This window comes from Anolis carolinensis, chromosome 1, assembly GCF_035594765.1.
Source record: "Anolis carolinensis isolate JA03-04 chromosome 1, rAnoCar3.1.pri, whole genome shotgun sequence".
Taxonomy (NCBI): Eukaryota; Metazoa; Chordata; class Lepidosauria; order Squamata; family Dactyloidae; genus Anolis; species Anolis carolinensis.
In genome coordinates this window covers 225,950,538-225,973,533 of record NC_085841.1, presented here as the reverse complement: position 1 = coordinate 225,973,533, position 22,996 = coordinate 225,950,538, and the positions used below count along the sequence as shown (strand labels likewise).

The following is a 22,996-nucleotide window of genomic DNA, read 5'->3' as shown; positions in this document are numbered from 1 at the left end:
AAGAAGTGTTACTAGTGTTACTGCTTTGCTTCCATGTTTTTCCTTAATACACAAACATGTTGCTTTTGAGACACACTCAAGACTTCGAAATTTTGGGCTTGATTCTTCCTGGAGTTGTGATTTCCATGTCCTGTGCTGTGTTGTTTCCTTCTCTTACTCGTGCTGTTGCCTTTGTCTGATCATCCTATTGGTAGCTCTGTTATTCCTGTTGAAAACCATGGCCTCCAGCTAACATAGGCATGAGCAAACTTTGATCCTCCAGGTATTTTGGACTTCAACTCCCATAATTCCTAACAGCTGGTAAGCTGGCTGAGATTTCTGAGAGTTGAAGGGGCAAAGTTTGCCCATGCCTGAGTTAACCTCATGGTAGCAGAAGACTATTAGTTTGATGGGATTCATTTGTCGTCGTCCCGTTCACCACCACCACCACCACACACACAGCCTTCCACACCACCTGGCAGTCTTTTACATAACCAGCGATAAACAGTCATCCAATAAACGTTACCAGGCTTAGCGGTTACACTTCCCAGTTCTGTTGATGAGAAGCAATTCTGTCAAAGAAATGATTCCATTGGATGCTGGCTCGTGTTAGGAAACCTTATACAGTAGAGTCTCATTTATCCAACATAAACGGGCCGGCAGAACATTGGATAAGCAAAAATGTTGGATAATAAGGAGGGGTTAAGGAAAAGCCTATTAAACGTCAAATTACATTATGATTGTACAAATTAAGCACCAAAACATCATGTTTTACAACAAAATGAATAAAAAAAGCAGTTCAGTAAAAGTTAATGTTATGTAGTACTTACTGTATTTATGAATTTAGTATCAAAACACCGCAATGCATTGAAAACATTGACTATAAAAACATTGGCAACTAACAAATTTACTACAAATAAAGATAGAATTGCATAAAATGAACTTGCAGTAATAACATTGTTGGAAGTTAAATCCGTAAAAAGTTCAGTCCTTGCTGCCTAGAGAAACAGCTGTGGATCCCAGCAGGAAGCAGATTGCGTTTGATAATCCAGAACGTTGGATAAGCTAAGTTTGGATAAGCGAGACTACTGTATTTACCATGTTCCATTTACATACATGTTTGTACTTGTGGAGATGATAAGAGGTTTGTGTCCCTTCCACTTGTATATTTCCAAAGGGCCACATCATGTGCCAAAAGGATCTGAACCTTTGCAGAATTACATACTGTTGGGCTTTGGTGATGCTGTAATGCCAGAATATTTTAGCTAATTTACTATACTGGGATTAACTCTAGGGTTGCATTCTGTGAATGGGTTACATGGTTTTTAAAGAGCTGTAGCACCAATGAACTAATTAAAAATTTCAGAATCAGCGAAAAACTTTAACAAGTTCTGAATATTATACAATGCGTGGTTCAAGACCTATTGGGCTGTATTCAGAATCCTCATATTTTAAGAAATATAACAAATCAACACACTGTACTAGTACAGAAAAAACATTTGCATAAACTGACCTGTCCAAGTAACTGTATTAATATCAAATAGAAGCTCACTTTATTTTTAGCAAAGTGATTAGTTACTGGTGTGTGTGTGTGTGTGTGCGTGCGTGCGTGCATCTGCTTGCATTTGTACACAGTACTGCATTTTTCTTCACAGGCTTGAAAACCCTGTAGATATGTTTTAGATGATACAATACTGCCCTCTGGTGTAATGCATAGAATTTTAAGTGTATGTGTTACTTAGGTTGAATGACTGCATTTGAAGTATTACATTTATCTTTACATTTAGATGTCTTGAGCAGATATAATATATTTGGATTAAATCTCTCACCTGATGTTTATATACCTAAATCGTATTTCAATCACTTTGTTTGAAATGTGTTCACTGATTAAATAAAATTGTCAGTTATATTTATTAACTATTAAACCTTTTACTTTTAAATAGTCAATACTGAGTTTCGTTATCCTTTTTAAAGGGGTTCATGCTTTACCTTATAACTTCTTACTATTCTCTCCTCTCACCTTTCCTGCTATTCTTGCATCTATTTGTACTGTATGAAGTAATTTCCTTTGCCTGTGTGTTTTTCTTTACAAGCACGCCTTTCATATAATGATAGAGGTAAGATACACTAATCATTCTTAATCATTGATTGTGGGTTATATCACTATCTATATATACACACACACACGTGATATTGGAATGATACTAAGATTAGATAATTAATGTGGCCAGACAAATAGTAATATACTGGTGTTCCAAAGTACTGGATAGATTTCTTTCCTTGTTAGAACTTCTACTAGCTATTTATCATTTCAGTATCAGTTGACCAATTGGCTATGCTCTGTGGTAGCAATAGCTGAGTATTTACAGGAGCTGGAATAAAGAAATATATTGTTTTGTCCACTAGAATCATATTTTCTCAATGAAATGAGAAATGTTTATCAGTGCTTTGTTTCCAAATGCAGCAAAGCCTGAATATATGCAACTCAGTTTGTTGAAGTTCATACCATCATCTTTAATTTTTCTCTTCCCTCCATTTTTACCCCAAGGAATATGACTTGGGGTGGTGGGGGGAGATGATGACCACTCTGAGATACTAAAAGGTGTCAGGTCGAAATATGGGTTGCTTTATTTATTTTCCATAAATAAAGGATCATATGGAATTCTTATTTAAAAGGACTTGGTTGGGAAAAGTTTGGTGAAAATCAGTGTGGTCAGAAGGCCACAGTGATTTAAAATGCATCCTTACATCTTAAAAAAGGAGGAAGAGGGACAAATGGTGGTGGTTGTGTTGAATAATTCATTCTGACTGAGGCTTGCCCCCCTTTCATGTACAAGGTTAAAGTCTATCTAAAATTTCATTGTGAATTTAGATTAAAATATTGACTAAATTGCTGTGTGCCTTGAAATCATTTCTGGCTTATGGCAACCCCAAGACACCCATCATGGGATGGTTTTTTTTTGGCAGGATTTGTTCAAAGGGAGTTGGCTTTCCTCTGTGGCTAAAAGAATGTGTGTATGTCTTCATGGCTGAGTGGAGATTCGTACCCTGGTCTCCAGAGTCATAGTCTAACACTCAAAATATTATATCACAATCATTCTCAGAGTATTTGAAGAATAACTTCTGCTCTGTTTTGCAGCCTTTCCATTGTTGCAGCACAAGCTACAGTAAAAGATTCATTAGTCTTTAAAAAGAAAACATGTATGTGTGTGTGTGGAGGGGGTGTACCATGTGTTAAGGCATAATTGCATTCCCTCAAATACAATTCTACTTTAAAACAAGATATGTGCATCCATATTTCTGTTTAATACGAAGAAAGAAAAATGCATCCTTTTTCAGCCACCTCTATTTCATAGTAAAATCTTGTAGTGCACCCCCATCTCTTCATCCTTTGTGGCCCCTGGCAGCCCCCTTCAATACAAATGAACAAAGTAGTCTACATCAGTTCTCTTCATAAATTAACTGCATTATGTGGGGCTGAGCTGTAATAACTGCATGTTTCCATTGTTGATAAAGAATTTTTGCGTTATTTTGTTCTCTCATGGGAGGGAGTTCTCTCTGCACTTCTAGGTAGAGAAGAGATAGAAAGCTGTTATTATTTTTATTATATTAAAAAAAAGCTGTGCAGGGATTGCGTTAGGGGCATTCTTCCTCTCTGTGTCCAGCCGATGGGCGGCACCAGGAAGTCTCAGTGTCCAACTTTTGACAGATAGGTTTTTTTTATCTTTTGTAATGTTTTGAGAAGGTTTAAGAGAAAAAAAACACTGGATTTTAAGGTAGTTTTTGCTGGTTTGGTGGTGGTTGTGGGTATAATGCCCCCCCATTTGTTTTTTTAAAATCCTTGTGATTTTGAGAACTGAATGGCTTCTGTAGGTCTAAAGAGCTGCAGTTAGGTTTTCCATCACCAAAGTCAAAAATATGTAGATGAGGATAAATTGTAAAGCTTTTTTACATCATTAGGGTAAACGAGGTTGAGACTGCTACCACTGTCTTGCTCTTGAATTTTACCAATAGTGATACGCCTCAATCTTGCTAATTCATAATGCTGTCGTAAGTACACCTGCATTTTTTTTTAAAAAAACCCCAAAGCCCTTTTACAAGTGATACTTGTTTATGATGTTACAGTAACGATCTGTTTTCTGTTGTCAGATTGTGGCAATTGAAAGCCTATGAAAAATTCAGGCATATTTCATTGTAACTAAGTAGCCTTGGTGATAACTGGGTATCTTTGTTTTGTGTCTTCAGGTCAACTCTTGACTTTGGCAAGCCTACCATTAGATTTTCATGGCAAGATTTATTCAGAAAGTCTTATCATTGCTTTCCTTTAAGGCATGGGTTCTCAAACTTTTTTGGATGTGGAGCCCTTTTTAAAGCAAAAGTTTCTTGTGGACCCCAATAAATGTTTATATATTACATGGTATATTATATTATATTTAATGTACATATATCAGGCATGGGCCAGGCCAGTGGCAGATAGATGGAGAGTGCTTGTATGAACTAATTCACACAGTGCAAAAAAAAAAAATACAATATTTAAAATGAAGAACAATTTTAACCAACATAAACGTAACAGTATTTTAGTGGAAAACTCCTGGGGCCATCCAGTTCAAACCACTTCTGCCATGCAGGAAAAATACAATAAAAATGCAATCAAATACCCTCAACAGATGGCCATCCAGCCTTTGTAATAATCATAATCATAATCATAATAGCAGCAAAAACCCCAGAGGGATAGGGCAGGGCGGCTGCGGAGCCTCTGAGCATCTCCCAGGGAGCCCCAAGGTCTCCCTGGAGCACCGTTTGATAACTGCTGCATTAAGGAATGCACCTTGTTCAGGGATCAGCTAAAGAGCTTCCATGGGGATTTCAGCTCAGGGCTTCTGGAGTCTTAGTCTAGCACTTAGACCTGTACCCCACACTGATTTTATTTCTGTACAAAGACACCAGGTACTATCTGATCTTGGAGGCTCAGCAAAGAGAAGTAAGTCCTGGTTAGCACTTGGATGGGAGACTGCCAATAAATACTAGGTCTTGTAGGCTACAGCTCAGAGGATTGAACTAGCAAAACCACCTCTAAGGTTTCCTTGCCTAAGAAACCCCTACTAAATTCATGGATCACCAGAAGGTGACAGGCGTCTTGCATGCACATGCATACATATGTAGAAATAGGTAACAGTGGTCAGTCTGGGGACCAGTTCTTCAATCTGTTCTGGATTTTTAACTAAATTTACAACTGGAATTCAGTTGCAACATCCAGTATTTGGTAGAGCATTATTGTGAGTATGGTGGGTTGGGTAAGTAGAGTGGAGTGTAAGAGCTAAGTCTCACTCCATCAGTGATGGTTTGTTATTGTTGTTGAACTATTTAGGGTGAAAAATTTCCAGGAAATACTGTGCTGGTTTTCTGTGCTATAAATTTTTCGGGGAGGTTTGGGGAGAAAAGGCAACCTGAGACCACAAAGTAGCTCTTGAGATCTGCATGCAGTTTGCATGCTATATTTTCTCTACTCTTCATCAAATTGTACTTTTTGCTATCAGAATGTTACAGTGAAATAATCATTGTCTTTAATATTTAATTTCTAATGACAAGCCTATGGACTTTAACCATTTCTTTTCTGTGTTTTAGGATCCTGGACCACCTCCTCCATCACCTCTGATGGGCCTCAAGCCACTGCAGTTACTTGAGGTCAAAGCCAGGGGGAGATTTGGCTGTGTCTGGAAAGCTCAGTTGTTAAATGAATATGTGGCTGTGAAAATATTCCCCATCCAGGTATTTATTCACCCTCAAGTTCCATATTGTCTTGAGTTAAAATTAAAACATGAATTTAAATATATAACTACGAAAATTTGTATTTAAATTCTTTTTCAAATTGTAAGTTTAAAAATGTACCACGTTTTAAAAAGAGAACAACAATATCATTGGACAGGAAAGTCATGGTTCTATTTAATAAGTATATTTCAAAAGGAAAGTAGTATTTTATATGATTGATAGATATATATTGATAGGGTAGTAGTTATTATTGTTGTGTGCTTTTCAAGTCATTTTTGACTCATAATAACTCTATCATTGGGTTTCCATGGCAAGATTTATTCTGAGGGGGTTTGTCATTCTCTTCCTCTGAGGTTGAGAGCATGTGACTTCCTTAGTGTCACATAGTCTATTTTAGCAGCTAATTGGGAATTTGGACCATGATCAAGCAGAGTTCTAGTCCAAAACTCAAGCCATTGCACCACTCTGGGTCATTGATAAACTGTTACCAAAACATTTTGAGAGTGCCCTTGTGTAAAATGGCTGCTAGAAGGTGGGCAGCTTGCTGAAATCATGCTTGCAAAGTTATAAGATGAATAACCTTCCTAAGAAGTTGAAGGCAAAACATAGAAGAGTCTGACCTGCAAAACACAGAATTATTCATTTTAATTCAATTTGTCTTCCTACAAAATACGCTGCTTCACAAATATGAAGGCAATATTCATAAATTCTGTGTTGACTGATTTTCTTTCTGTCAACGCAGCCCATTCCCTTAGTTTTTCTGCTAGCTAGCAAGCCAGCCTACTCATGGTTGGCCTAAGACATTTTGCACTCCCCGGACCATCCCAGGGTAACCCAATTATCTTCCCTCTCTTTCATTGTGGCTATATATGGTTCTTGTTGTTGTTCTTGTTGTTGTTATTTACACCTTGCTTTTTCTCTCCACAAAGGAGACTTAAAGAGGCTTATGTTAAAAAACATTTCAATACAATTTAAAATCCAAAAATATACGAACATTAAAATAGAATTAAAAATCAATTGTATTAATGAAAAATTTACAGTTAAAATCCTTAAAAATGTTTTCAAAGCTAAAGCCACTACATCCCTTGATTTGTTCTTAAAAATCTTCTTTAATATATGATCTGGTTGACAGGGAATCACATTCCAGGCAGTCCGCAAGTTACAGACAGGATAGGTTCTGTAGGTTTGTTCTTAAGCTGAATTTGTAAATTTGGAAGTCGGAACAGGCACATTTTTAATTGTCACTCCAGCCAAAACAAATATTTTTAAAAACTTTTGGATTGCATAGGGAAGGGTTAACACCCTTGTAACCTTCGTTTTGCTGTCTCTGTTCAAAAGATTTAACCTCACTGATACTGTGAGACATTGTTCATGTACAGTGCAGAATAACAATGTCTGTTTCTGAGAATATACTGTATTTAGCCTCATGAATCTTCTGATATTTCCTTGCCTCCATTCATGGAGGCAGATTTCAAATTTCCTTTTCATATGAAACAGACTGACAAATTATGTTGAAATGCTGAACACTTTTGGGTTGCAAGCAATTTGTTTTTGTTGGCAAACCAGTCATTGGGGGTTTTTTTTTTTGTCAAGATATGTGCAGAGCAGAGTTGCCTTCTTCTTCCACTATTCTCAAATATACATATGTTCAGAGTGGTTCAAAATATAAAACAGACATGAAACAAAACAATTAGAGTAAACAGCAATGGGCTGCTTAGGTTTACAGTATAAATAAAATATGTTGTCATGCATGATACTTTCAGTTCTCAGCATGTCTAGTATTGATATCATTCTCCGTATGCTGTTGGATTACATCTCCTGTCAGTCCTTGGCAGCAAAGCCAATGATGGAGAACAGTCACAGTTCAGTATCTTTCTTGCTGTAGCTCAAAATCGGATAATCCTTCTGAGTCCATAATTATATTGCTGAATGTTGGTAGTATCCAGATGGAGTATTTTGAATATATTAATTTGCATATTTTTGTTTTAGGACAAACAATCATGGCAAAATGAATATGAGGTATATAGTTTGCCTGGAATGAAGCATGAAAATATTCTACAGTTTATTGGTGCTGAGAAACGAGGAACCAACATTGATGTTGATTTGTGGCTGATAACAGCATTTCATGAAAAGGTGTTTATCTTGATTATTTTTCACTTTCAGTAATGTTGTTTTCATACCTCTGTTAAACCCTTTCTATCAATGAAAATAGAATATGCTTTTTAAATGATTTGATTCCAATACCCTTTAATTTAACATTGCATTCTTTAGCTGACACATTGGAGATTTTTGTTTCTATTGAATTTTCCACCTCTGTGGTCTCAAAAGTTCACAGAAACACTGTGGTGTCTTGGATAGCTGTCCTTCAGGACCGTAATAATAAATTGGATGTTCTCCTGATGAGTGTGCTTTCATGGGGATTTCTGTAGTAGCTGCATAAACATATTCTTGTTGAAACATTGTTCCTGACAAAATAAATCTGATAAAATTTCATATTGAAATAGGATAATTTTCCACATCACAGCTGGAAAATGACACCCCCGAAGTATACTTTTATCAGAATAGCTGCACTCAGAATATAGACACGAACTTGCAACAATATGAGAAGCTCTTTATGTGCATCACCAATATGCATGTCGCTCTGACACTTTATATAGTGAATAAAAAGAAGCCTGTGCTGCCTAAAATATCTAAAGACAGAGATTTACATTTCATTTGCTTTTGCTTGAACTCAGTTATGCTACATTTTGTAGAATTTCGTTTAAAAGAGAGAACTGTACTGAGAAATAAAATGTAATTTTTGAAATCATCCTTTTTTAGGGGTCACTTACTGATTTTCTGAAAGCTAATGTAGTCTCATGGAATGAACTCTGTCACATCGCTGAAACTATGGCTAGGGGTTTGGCTTACCTTCATGAAGATATCCCTGGTCTGAAAGATGGACATAAACCAGCTATATCCCACAGGTATATTATTTCATGTATTATCTAAGCAGTACATTTTAAATACAGAGTGGATATGAGCTCTGTAGTATTTTAGAATTATGGAGTTTGAAAAGGTAGAGGGTGTTTTGTGGAATTCTCAGTGGATACTCATCTAGTCCATAGAGTTTAGCTTAATTGAGGTTGTAGGTAGCTAACTGCACCCAAGTAAAGTGTTGTATGGTGTCTGGGCTGTATGGCCGTGTTCTAGCAACACAACACCCCAGTGATTCTGGCCATGAAAGCCTTCAATGGGACATTGCACTCAAGTTACTTAATGCTGTAGGGTAGAGTTGCATATACAGTAGAGTCTCACTTATCCAACACTCACTTATCCAACGTTCTGGATTATCCAACGCATTTTTGTAGTCAATGTTTTCAATTTATCATGATATTTTGGTGCTAAATTCGTAAATACAGTAATTACAACATAGCATTAATGCGTAATCAACAACTTTTTCTGTCAAGTTTGTTGCATAACATGATGTTTTGGTGCTTAATTTGTAAAATCATAACCTATTTTGATGTTTAATAGGCTTTTTCTTAATCTCTCCTTATTATCCAACATATTCGCTTATCCAACATTCTGCCAGCCCGTTTATGTTGGATATGTGAGACTCTACTGTATTAACTTACCAGCATTGATGCTGTGTTGTGAAAAATTGGTAGTCATTGAAAAGAAAATACCATTGCTGGTCTTCTCAATTGTATGCAAAATAACAACCAATAGTTTCTCTATTGTGAGTCTTTTTCACAGAGTATCAGTAGTTCCCTTCTTTTGCTTTTAACCCTTCAGTCCTGTGCTTGGAAAAGAAGTGGGTACTTTTTTTGCTGCAAAGTGCTGCTTAAATCCAAATTATAAGATATAAGCTGTCTTTCCTTTATACTTCTACCCCAGTCTCCACAGAGGAATTCTATTGGTATTTTGCAGGAGTCAGCAGGAAAATTTCAGTCTGTACAAACAAAACCAGCTCTTTAACACTTTTTTGTTACACATAGCTATGGAAAGAATTGAAACCTCTAGCTTTCTGCCAGCTGTTATTTTATTTCATAAATTCTTTGCACGTAACCCAGAAAATAGTGAGCCAGGACTGGGGGATATGGAGTTCTGTATTAACCAGAAGTAATACTTTTGTATAATACATAGAATTATGTATGGCAGAAATTCTTACTCTTAACAGTGCTGATGAACAAATCCAAGTTGAGGCTTAAGCGTGTCCTAAAATCAGCTGTTTTGTAAAACTGTCTAAATTTTGTGTGTGGTATTATTGATTTTGTTCTTTTTTTTCTAGGGACATTAAAAGCAAGAATGTATTGCTGAAAAATAATCTTACGGCTTGTATTGCTGACTTTGGCCTTGCTTTAAAATTTGAGGCTGGGAAGTCAGCAGGCGATACACATGGTCAGGTGGGTATAAAGAGCCAGCTAATTTGTAATTGGTGCCATATTTTATACTTGTTTTCTATTACAAACAATTTTGAATTTACAAGGCCGATTTACCTGTAATTTTGATTACCTTTCCTTGTGGCCGCAGTTATGTGCCTTGCTGTTTAACATTTCAAAAACTTCTAGAACTAAGAGCCAGTAGATCCTTAGCAATATGCAGGATAGAGGCAAAGTCTTTCATTGGAACATCAGGAAAGACTTGCTGGATCAGATGGAAGACCTGTAGTGTTTAGTTCATCATTCCATTCACACGGTGGCCAATTTGTTGCCTATAAGAAGCTTAACGTTACTACAGCTGCACACTCCATTTCATGTATCCAACAGACATACAGAGGCATAGAGCCTCCAAATTATTGAAGGCAGTATACAGTAAACTTAACTAACAGCTGTTGATGACTCTAGTTTCCATGACTGTTTATTGGTAGCCATCATTTTACCTTGGGCAGTGAATTCCACAGTTTAAGTTCTTTCTGTACTGAATCTTGCACCATTCAGCTTCAGAGGATGACCCAAGTTCTGGTATTGCAATGTAGAAAGAAAAAAAATGCCACTATTTGCTTTTCCCACACCATGTGCAGTTTTACATACTGTGTTTCCCTGAAAATAAGACAGTGTCTTATATTAATTTTTGCTCCCAAAGATGCACTAGGTCTTATTTTCAGGGGATGTCTTATTTTTCCATGAAGAAGAATTCACATTTATTGTTGAACAAAAAAATGAACATTTTTATTATATACTGTACAGTAGTTATCATCACAAACCAGAATAACCAAACTGTGAATCCTATGAAGAATTTCTTGTTACTACCATTATTTCCATGTACAACAATTCTATGGTACATATATTTGCCAATCCTGCATGCTCTAGTGTTCTGTCTGTTGGGCATGCTTCCAAACAAAAACTTTGCTAGGTCTTACTTTCGGGGGAGGCCTTATATTTAGCAATTCAACAAAACCACTACTAGGTCTCATTTTCTGGGGATGTCTTATTTTAGGGGAAACGGTATGTTTTCATGTATCCACTTACTTGGGATGTTTATTGCATTTGTTTCTAACTAGATTACCTCAAACCTATCTTAATAGTTCCAATCCCTTGATCATATTGGCTGCTTTTTTCTGCACCTTTTCCATCCCTGCAATATTATTTTTCACATGCAATAAACATAATTGTACTCAATGTCCTAGATGTGATCATGCCATCAGTTTCTAGAAGATCAATTTGATTTTGGTAGTTTTATTTGTATTCCTTTTCAAATTTGAATGGGAATGTACCTTTCTTCCCAGTAATACATAGAAATTTTCCACACAGATTTAAACCAGAGATTTTATCTCACTTGTAGAAGTGTAAAAACCTGGGCCAAAAAACAAAAAATGCCATCTATCCTTTTTGCGATTTTTTTTCCTTTCAGAAAAGTTGAAAACAACATTTATGGAATATTTTATATCAGGACAATGAATTTAATTTTTAAGACAAGGTAGTTACACATATACTGCTGTAAAAATCATTTTTAACACTTGTGTGGGAGGAAGACCTTTATGTAAGACAGTATACAGTATGGGATCATTACAATTCCTGTCCTTTATCTCCTGTTCTCAGTTCTTTTTATAGGAATGAGTGTTCTATGTCTGATATGGAGAACTAGTGAAGACAGAATGATTCTTTAGTGCTGTTGATGGGTTTCTTTCTTCCAAAGAGAGGTTCTACGTTGTTGCTTGCAGTTCGTAGTTAGATTTGTAAATATATATATTTATTTTAAATTCTTGAGTTTGTAATTACATTATGAATAAATTGAACTTTGAATATCTTGAAGATGTTAATGTAATGTCAATACAAATTATATATAATGCATTTTACAATACAAAGGTAACATTCAATCTGTAAAAAGGTGCTATTATTCAGTATTACTGAAAACCCAGAAAAAACATCTCCAGTCACTTTGACTGACACCTTCCTGTTGAAGGCTATCTTATGTGATTGTAACTTTTCTGGGTTGAGGGTTCCTCTAAGAAATAATACTGGTCACCAGAGCTATTACCTTCAAAATACAGCTTACATTGGTAGAAAGTATTGAATATGTTTTCTGTTTGGATGGTAAGCTATCCTAAAGAAAAGTATTACTTAATGTTAAGTGCTAAAAGACATTTCTTACAATTACTTTAAAAGATAGTTTTGTAATTGAAGTTCGTGTTGCCGATCATTAATTTCAAGTCGCTATTCCACCCCACCAGGTTGGCACCCGAAGATACATGGCTCCCGAAGTGTTAGAAGGTGCTATCAACTTCCAAAGGGATGCATTTTTGAGAATAGATATGTATGCCATGGGACTAGTCTTGTGGGAACTGGCATCACGATGTACTGCATCAGATGGTAAGTAAAGCTGTTTTTGAAATATGTGGTGGAAATATTTCATGCTCAGACTTTTCTGTATGATGGGTTAAATCATGCCTGCATTTCTCATAAAATGTGTCATAAAATATATTTATACAGGATGCATCTTTCAAGTATCTTTTTTGTCAGTAGCCGGGCGTTTCAATATTTTAAGTAATTTTGATATGTAAGTGCAGATAGAAAAATCTGTTGTAAAAAACTTTACAATTTTTAGAGACAGGAAAAATAGTTCTTTGCTGGTCTCAACTGAGTTTATAGTATTTGGGAAACATACAAGCGGGCATTAGAGAACTGTAAGAGTTTTTGTACTTCAGAAAGTATTTGTCTACTCAGTAATAGATGTGGCTTTTTTCATAAAATGTATTACTCTCTGCATGTATTTTTTATACAAAGAATGTATTTCTGCACAAAAATGTTTTTCTATATAGAAAAATGTTTATTTATAGCCCTTAAAGCCTTGTGAACTGGTAATTGGCTTGCAAACCCGGTGTGTGTGTGTTTTTTAAAAGAATTTTTGAAGCATTCATTTTTCAAGGGATTTTTCCCATCCTTATATTATCAGATTTCATTGGGAGAAATCAGCCTCACAGTAACATGGCACCATAACTACAGGGGTTATGCATCTCCCATATAAGATTCTGACCAACACAACTGTTGTTACTGTTGTTATTATGCAGGGCCAGTGGATGAATATATGTTACCTTTTGAGGAAGAAGTGGGCCAGCATCCTTCTCTTGAAGATATGCAGGAAGTTGTTGTACATAAAAAGAAGAGGCCTGTCTTGAGGGAGTGTTGGCAGAAACATGCTGTAAGTAGTATAATCAGACTAAGAGTAATTGAAATCAGAATGATCGATAAAATATTTTTAATACTTGCAACATTCATTAAAGGCAGATTTTAATAAAGTTGTAGCTTCAATTGAAGGTTAAGTTTCACGTGTTTGATGGGTGTAGCATTCTGTTTAGTTGTTGAATGTGTCTATCCTGAGTTCAGAAAAAAATGGACACAAATGAAAATAATTAACCAAATGGTGTGAAGCATTTTGTGGAATATATATGGAGTTAAAATTATTAAAATATTTTGTAAGAATGCAAGAACTGAAGCGGGTTCATCAACCATCACATGTTTCCAAGATTGCTTTATCTGTGAATACTGGCTTTCTATATTGTATCACTGTAAGTTCGTATTTCTTAACTGTGTATACCTTCTACAATAACACCAAGCTTTTTTTTTTTAAAAAAAATTAAAAACAGAAGAGCTTGACATTCTGACAGTAAAGTTGCTGAAGAGCATCAGACATTATAAGAACAGCCCTTAAAATAGTCACATTTGACAAGGTTGTGAAAGGAATACAAAAATATACCTACTGGCAATGTTCCAGGAAAGAATTTACATAAGGCTAGTCACCAGTCATTGAAAAATCCTTTTTTTGAAATCCATGCATTGCAGCTTTTGAAAAGAAAGGAATCTGAACAGGAATCTCCTTGTTGATCTTAGTCAAGTTATCCCTGTCCATTTTAGGGTCGTACTGAAAGTAATGCCTGTCAGGTCATATCTCGTTAATTAACAATTTGAGAGATATGTAAGTACATACATGTGTAAAGTTGCTCTTTGTCTACAACAGGGATCCCCAAACGTTTTAAACAGACCGTTGGAGGGCCAGACTATGGTTTTTTAAAAAACTATGAACAAATTCCCATGCATACTGTGTCAGGGGATGATGGGGTAGCAGAGTGTATTCCAAGAATTCACCATCCCGGTCTTCACCTCCTCCAGACTGTCTCCCGGTGTGGAAAAACAGCACTGGACAAACACACTCCAGCAGATGAGGTTTCGGTTGGAAATCTGTGCATATTTCTAAAGTCTTTCTGAGCACCTCTACATGTGCATGACCCATCGCTCTGTGAAGATGATGGATACACCTGTCATGCATTATCTTCTGTTTCACACAATGGACTTGTGCCCCATCTGGAAAGTTATTTTTGTCAAACATCATATACATTTTGTTTCTTTTTACACCTTTTGGCACTACTTTTGGCACCATCTCTCTGAATATAGCAATAGATTCCGCTAAAAATTACTCTATATCCGTTCTCTGTTAAGGTAGCCACACTTAACAAATTAGAACTTAATTCTGGGATGTAAAGTACATTTTCCCAATCCACATTCAAGCAAGGGATGAACACAGTGCCACATTTGTTGAACTTCCTCTCAGTTCCATCAGCCAAAGTCACTGCTGTTCCAGACACATCCCTTCTGTTTTTCAAAAGTTTTAGATTTGTAACAACATGGTGTGTACAACCTGAGTCCAAATACCACTTGCTCTTTTTGGTGATTCTTACATTCACCGCAGCCATAAACACCTGGGGCTTAGTTGTTGTTGACAAACTCTTAGCCCCTCTGTTCCCACGAGAACTTCTTGCCTTGTTGTTTGGGCAACTCCTGGCAAAATGCCCTGGCTTGTTGCAGACAAAACAACGCTGTGTTTTGACCTGATGTACTGCAACGTCCTCACGATTCCCAGGAACACCATCTGGACCAAAGCCGGCCACTTGCGCCCCCTCCTGGTCGCGCTGCGCCATCGTCTGCTTCTGGGCTCGTTCAAAAGATCTTCGGTCCACTTCTTCTAAGATTTTTCCACATACTGAATCCAAAGTTAAATCCTGGACTCTCACATTCTGAAAAGAATGTACCAGAAAGTCCCAATCCTCAGACAAGCTGCACAGCACCAGATAACACTTCTGTGCTTCTGAATATCGTAGGCCTCTTTCCTCAGCTCCAATCAATAATTGCTTTAGATTGTCCAAATGCTTTCTGACATCCTGGCCCTGAACAAACTTTGCTGAATACAGCCTCTTAGTCCAAATCATCCGAGACATGCAAGTCTCCCTCTGATGGACATCTCTCAAAGCTTGCCATATCTCCTCAGGAGTGTCCTTATTCCTCACATGGACAAGTTGGTTTGGTTGAAGGCGCAGTATCAAATATGCTTTGGCTTTCCTCCTGTGCTGAGCATTTTGGTCTGATCCATTGAGGGTATTCTCCAAGTTCTCTGCTGCGAGCAAAGACCGCATCATTACTGACCACGAAGCATAATTATCGTCAGACAGCTTTTCCATGCTGGAAATGAAGCTTTTTCCAGCCATCTCTGCCATCAAGAATCAACACCCCAAGCTCCCGGTGAATCAGCTGCCTCCGTGACCCTCGGTCCCCGAGATTAAGCCGTACTGCCACTTACTCAAGTGCAGACTCAGGCAGTCACAATCTTCCTCTTGCAGCTTCACTGGAGCTCTCTTTCGGGTCCCCTCCGTCTCTGGAATCCCTCTCACGGCCGCACAGTTGCTGAAAGCTCACCAGCCATCAACATCTCCATCTACTGCGCAGCAGAAGCGTGCTGGGCCCATAACCCAATGTCAGGGGATGATGGGTAGCAGAGTGTATTCCAAGAATTCATCATCCCGGTCTTCACCTCCTCCAGACTGTCTCCCGGTGTGGAAAAACAGCACTGGACAAACACACTCCAGCAGATGAGGTTTCGGTTGGAAATCCAACGGCAATAAACTTTTATTTACAAGACTATATACAAAATAGAGTAAATCAGTCCTTGCTCCATGAGTGCTTGCCGAAGCGACTCATGCACACACACAGCACACTGCTCAACGCTGTTCAGGAAAACTCCTCTGCATTCCACAGGAACAAGAAAGAAAGTCCCGGTCAAAACAAACTTGACCCCATTGGTCCTGTGATACATCAATCATAACAGACTCTCATTAACTCCATAACTGCTGAAATGCCTTGCCGGAAAAACTAACACATAAGGCATTTCTAATAACCCAGATTGATTTTAACATTTCACAATACACAATACCCTGACATACTGCACATATCTTATTTTGCAGTAAAAAAACAAAATGGGAACAAATACAGCCTCAGTGTTAATAATAATCATAATCATAATAAAAATAATAAAGAGGGTTGGAAGAGACCTCTTGGGCCATTTAGTCCAACCCCCTTCTACCTTTGTGCACTAAAAGCACAAGCAAAGCACCCCTGACAGATGGCCACCCAACCTCAATGTTGTTAATAATAATAATAATAATAATAATAATAATAATAATAATAATAATAAATCACACAATCCTAAATTATTGGGAAGTGTTCGACTTGTGATTTTGTGATACAAAATACAGCATATATATCTCGTTTGCTGTGTTATGCTGTGTCCTTCTGTCAACAATAATAATAATAATAATAAAGAGAGTTGGAAGATAACCCCTTGGGCCATTTAGTCCAACCCCCTTCTGCCTTTGTGCACCAAAAGCACTAGCAAAGCACCCTTAATAATTAATAATTAATTGAATAATAATTAAAATACCATTATAAACAAGCAAAGCTTTGGAAGGCGCACACCAGGTGAGGGAGGAGGCGGGAACGGAGTGCGCCTTTCCCTCCTCCCTCATACTGCATGCACCTTCCTTGGTGGAGGAGAAGGGATCCACTGCCACCGCGAGGGCCAGATAAATGGCTTCGATGGGCCACATGTGACCCCCCCGGGTCTTAGTTTGAGGACCCCTGGTCTACAACATATTCAAAATATTCCACACCAGTGGTGATGCGTTTACTCCACCTTTGAATGCACTCATCAAATCCACTTTGGAAAAACTTATGTAGGCACTCCCTTTTGCTCTGTCTCATCATGTCTTTGAATTTGCCTACATCATCACAGCACCATTCCCAAAGGCTTTCCATCATCCAACCAAACAAGTGAAAGTATGAGAGTTCTATGTAGGGGTATGAGAGTTCTATGTAGAGTTCTGTATTAGGTGAATATGGCATCACTGAACATTCCTTTTACTCAAGAGCCTGTGATGTTTCCAAATAAGTGTGCGGTCATGCATTATCATCATGTAATTGGATTGCATTTAGCTGTTTCTATGGTATTTGCTTATGGATGACTTCTTGAAGTTTTTGGAGTGATGCAATGGAGCCATCGCTGTTCATTGTCCTCCCACAGTCCAGGAAATCAAACCACATAACCCCCTTGTCATTCCAGAAAACATTCCCCAGAATCTTCTGCATTGAGAGCTGGCTTTAGAATTCCTTTGATACATGTCTGATTCTTGGTCTCTGGATCATACTAGTATGCCCAGATAACCTCATCAGAACAAACATTTTTGTGAGGTTCAAATGATGCCAACAGTTCTAAACACACATGATGTTTCTTCTCTTTCAAACTAGTTGTTAATGAGAAACACACTTTCCTGTATCCAAGGTTGTGAGTAATTGCTCAACAGCACTGTGAGTATAGCCAGGTTACTCAAGAGTCTCTCAAACAGTCTGCACAAATTATGTCATTCATCTCGTTTCGGTTTTCATTGGTGACTGTTGTTGATAGCTGTCCACAATGCTTTGTCTTCAACACTAAGCCTTTTCACCCATTTGTCACCAACACTAAGACTTTTCACACATTACCTACCACACACATTACTGAGCCTTCTGTAGTTGTTGGCAGCAGTGCATCCTTCTTTGCTCAACAACTTGATGAACTCCTCTTTGTCTCTGCTTCATATCAATTGTTATGCAACAGAAGAAGTGCCGACATTCTGTTAGTCATGAAGTAACAATTACTCTTTCTGGTGGTGCAGTAGCATCACATTTGGATGAATAGTTTCAGAGAAAATGGCACGTTGACATTATTTCAGTATGGCCCTTGTAGTAATTGGCAACCTGAGTTAGGCATGTAGGTTGATGAATGGCTGGTGGAGATAAACAACCTTGGATCCAGGAATATGCTCTGCAACTTATCTTCACTGAAGGGGTATGGTGCCATTATGCACCAGTTTCAGCTTCTGAACCATCTTTAGTGGCAGTCCTCTGTCAAGTGTTCATACCAGCCAGATGTGACATTCTTAACCAGTTTAGGTCAGCTATTGAAATTATCTGGCAGATATATTATGTGATAAGGAGGGTTTTTTTGGGAGGTAGTGGTATTTAATGTAATGCGGGTTTTATAGCTATGTTTTTTCTCTTTAGGGAATGGCAATGCTCTGTGAAACAATAGAAGAGTGTTGGGATCATGATGCAGAAGCTCGATTGTCAGCAGGCTGTGTAGAGGAACGCATTATTCAGATGCAAAGACTCACAAACATTATAACAACAGAGGACATTGTGACAGTGGTCACGATGGTGACAAATGTGGACTTCCCTCCCAAAGAATCCAGTCTATGATAGTTGCACTGGTCGCACATTTTGACCAATAAGACTCTGCACTGGAGCTGCTAAGCTAAGGGGCCTGTTTCTGGTCAACTCTTTTCTGTGTGACATGCGGAAGGAATGGTAAGTCTGGCTTTGGAGTGTCAGTGGAACGATGCTTCCCTACCCTACTCCAGACATGGATCCGGGAGACTTACTGCATTCCTTGTATACAACGACTGAAGAACATGGGACTGAGAGAAAAATAGCAAGATAATGTTAACAAACTTATTTGAAGAAGAACATGGACCTATCCTGGCTAGTCAAACATTTTAAAACCTGACAATGTATTTCTTAACATGTCAGACTAATTCCTTAAAATGAACTACTGCTATTTTTTTTAAATCAAACATTTCATTTTCTGATTTAAGAAAAAAAGGGTTACTTGTTTTTATTGCATTTGCTGTTGTGTTTATATAAATGACTATTGTAATGCCAATATGACACAGCTTGTGAATGTTTAGTGTGCTGCTGTTCTATGTAATCAAAGTGGGATCTAGCAAAAAGGCTTCCAAGCATTACTTAACCTCCCTCAACAAGGTATACCTCAGTTCCACCTATGCTTCATCATTGGATTGACAACACTAACAAACTGAGATAATAAATTGATCCAGATTTTAAATGGCGTATTACAGATTTACTGTATTTTTTTAAAAAGATGGTAAGCTATGATTCATGCCAACAGTCAGTGGCCATTACTGAAATTGTGTGTTAACCTTTCCTTGTTCTATCTTGTGTATAAAAATGTATTGTATGTTAAATGGCAAACATCCCCCATTTTTAGTTTAAAGCTTTATTTTACCTCTGGTTCCCAAAATGTTGCATACATTTATTTTACAAAATATTTAGGTTTGCTGTGTCTGATGGTAATTTTAAATTTTCAGCATGATTTTTTTTAAGAGATTTATGTGAGCTATGGCACTGGAAAACTGTTCTTTGGAAAGAAGCCTTTTTCAATTTTATATATGTAAATGTTTTGCCTCATGTATTTTCTGTTTTACTAAACAGGAGACAGTAGGTTGGATACAGACTGAGGTGTATGCAATGAGGCTGGGAGAAGTAGCCATCCCCTTCTCCAGCTTCCTGGGAGCGCTATGCCAACTCACTCCTTTTTGGAGGGCAACCAGTGAGTGAGGAATGGCTAGTGCTGTTGCATGTGCCAAATGTTGAATTCAGTCCATTCCCCACTGTGTTACTGTTTCAAGATCACCTCAGGAACCTTCAATACCCAGAACTCCTTGCTCCTTTGCCTTTTGCAGCTTCACATTGCTTCATTTTTGATCCCCAACTTATCAGAGTAATATTTGTCTGTAATTCAATACGTTTTCCCTATGTCCCAAAAAAATTAGTTAGGTAATTGCTTTTTGAAAAAAAACTTACCATCAGATATGCAATTATTTCTGTAAATGTAGCAGTCAAACACAAATAAAAAGCCCTTCCACATTAAATTTAAATTACTTTATTTAATAGTTACAGGCGCTTACAATAAGAACCTTGCCATGAAAATTCTAGCAAAATGGGCAGGAATTAGAGAGGTGCCAAAATACTTTTGAGAAGTAATAATACACTACAGTTATTTGAGCAATTATTTGTTTGCAGGCCAAAGTAAGTTAACTCTAAAACTAAAGTGCTGAACCAACAGTAGCCACTAAGTATTTTGAGATTCTGGACAGGTCATTTTTTTAAAATCATGCATTACATTATAATGAGTTTGGGTTGGGTTTCTTTTGTCACAATCAGAAGTTTGTTGTAAATGTTTTCTTCTTAACAGTTATTTATTAAACCATGCCGTTTTCTTACATATTGATCTCTGGGAACAAAGAGGAATTTATTTATAAGCAAGATTTCTTTGTCTAAACTCTAAAACAAGGAGAATAGAAACAGCTGAGGAGTTTGTCTTTAAGCAACCCAGCCAGGTATGACGATTTTTTCTCATGGTTTTATGGTAGCCGTAAGACCACTTGGGCTACCATTATTTACTCTTGGGCACGTGTTGCTAGTTCCGTTCATTGACAAACATAGGAGGACTGTTTCTTTAGTTGTGGTTTTTTTTTTTTAAGTAAAGAGGAATACTTTACTTAATACAGCAATTCCTACACAAGGAGCTGCATCTAAAAATACCTGAATTGTATATTTGGTTTCTCCTTAAAATGTTTATGCTAGGAAGATACAGAAAGTGTTAGCAGTGAACATCCAGAAACATGTAAATATAAAAAAACATTTATGTCGCAGACATAGATGAAGTGTTTGTTTTGGGAGGTCTCCCCCCATTCTTTTATAGAGCAGCTTTCTGTCAAACACAGATTTACACCAATATGACTCAAACCAGGTGGGAACATTTTTCTCATGTATTTTTCCTAATACATTTCTCATTGCAGGTCATATAGGGAAAATCATCAAAACTGACAATCAGTGTAATGCATCTTCATATATGTAGGTGTGTATATATATGTATATATATATATATATATATATATATATATATATATATATATATATATATATATATATATATTACAAGACTCGGAATCCCTCAACTAACTTATTTAATGTTTGTAAAAAGAATGATACCACATGTCAGAAAACATTTTGACAAAACTCATTTCTTTGGGTATGATCTGTGGAATTGCTACAATTCAGACCGTTTTTGTCCATGTATAAAATGACACCTTGCAGGGAATTTCAAATTCTTTGTTTCCAGCTCAGCAAGAAAACAGAGATGGACATGTTTTACAAGAATGCTTAAGAAAACAATAATTTGTAAAAGTCAAGGGTTTTCTTTTTTTTTCAAAAAAAGAGGAAGGTCTGAGCTGGGGAAGGTGTTCTGTTTTCTGACAGGTATTGTGATCATTGTGGCTTTTTATATTTGAATCATACCGCTTATGTGGATCTGGCCGGCTCTGGTGGTTTACCTTGTATCTTTGACTTGTGAAGAAATGCTAGGGCCCCAGCTCAAGCTTTCTTTGTCTTTGGTTTGCCTATGTCTACTTAGTTGGCTGCCATACAATTACCACAGGAATTAAGACATTAGCCAGTTCTGTGATCAATTTAGACGTCTAAACCCTGCAATACCTTTTCAGTTTGTGTTAGATGCTAAGAACTTTATATCACATAATGCATGACTACTCTTTGTACAGTTGCTAAATATAACTTAGCATTTCAGAACAGATTGTGCCTCGTAATTGTTGGAGTTCCTTGACCTAGCGTTATCATTCATGGTGGTATTCTGAAAATGAGTCTGGATTAAAAAATACACAACTTTATACCTTCTTTGATAGCAAAATCCATGTGGAGTAGCTCTTGCCATAATTAAGGTGTAATCTCAGATGTAGTAGTAATAAATATTGTTCATACTACAGTTCTACAGAATAAATTGCTGATTGTAGTTTAACAAAGTGAGGTGACTGATTGGTTGACCTTTTTTCCACTTCTCTTTTTAACCTTTTTAATGCATTTTTATTAGGAATATTTGGTATAAGATAACAGAAAGCTATGTACAGGATTATGAGCAAATGATAAAATAGTATCCTTGTTGGAACACCATTTACCTCAAGATACTCAACCAGCAGTACTTTTTTTTTAATGCACACTCAGTCCATATAAAATGTTACCTCTCAAGATATTGGTGAGCAATTATTTTAGCTTTACTCTGTACATGTCAGTGTTCTGGGCACAGGTTGTTGTACTACTGTCAAATTGCTCTTGCTATTTTTTTGGCAAGTATTTAAAAAGAAAATAACCCCATCCTGGATAAAAGTGATTGTGAAATATTGTATAAATGTATGCTCTCTCTTTCCCTATTCCCACAGAAAGATGAATAAAAAATTACGTGACTACTATACGACTTGTGGATTCTTTATTTGCTAGTTCTATTGTTCACAATAAAACGCCTATGCCTTCTCCAGATTCTTCTCAAATGTTGTCTTTGAGATCTAGTGTTAAGGATGTTCAAACTATAGATAATCAGCACTGCAGTCTGCTACACTGACAATTTTTGCCTTACGTGAGTGGTGAGGAGGAATCATCCTTAAAAGCACAGCTTAAGTGTCTAGCAAGACACCTTTTGTTTAAAGTCAGAGAAAAGTGGACATTTCCGTAAAAAGGCAAGTGTGTACCAAGTAGCCTGGGATCTTATTTGACAGATATGAACATCTAACTACCATGGCTATCAAGCTACACAG

General features: G+C 37.1%; 1 protein-coding gene across 2 annotated transcripts in view; it reads left to right on the top strand.

Moving 5' to 3' along the window:
* acvr2a (activin A receptor type 2A) overlaps positions 1–22,654 on the top strand; it is a 67,306-nt gene extending 44,652 nt beyond the window's left edge. Inside the window, exons 5-12 of one of the 2 annotated variants that reach the window (XM_008117125.3) lie at positions 2,073–2,096; positions 5,605–5,748; positions 7,738–7,881; positions 8,569–8,714; positions 10,022–10,136; positions 12,404–12,542; positions 13,241–13,371; positions 18,597–22,654. In XM_008117125.3, the coding sequence (XP_008115332.1) occupies positions 2,073–2,096; positions 5,605–5,748; positions 7,738–7,881; positions 8,569–8,714; positions 10,022–10,136; positions 12,404–12,542; positions 13,241–13,371; positions 18,597–18,791 (1,038 nt within the window). In that variant the 3' untranslated portion in view covers positions 18,792–22,654. The remainder of the gene's footprint in view (positions 1–2,072; positions 2,097–5,604; positions 5,749–7,737; positions 7,882–8,568; positions 8,715–10,021; positions 10,137–12,403; positions 12,543–13,240; positions 13,372–18,596) is intronic. The other variant, XM_003224978.4, reaches the window with a different exon arrangement.
* The last annotated feature ends 342 nt before the right edge of the window (positions 22,655–22,996 follow it).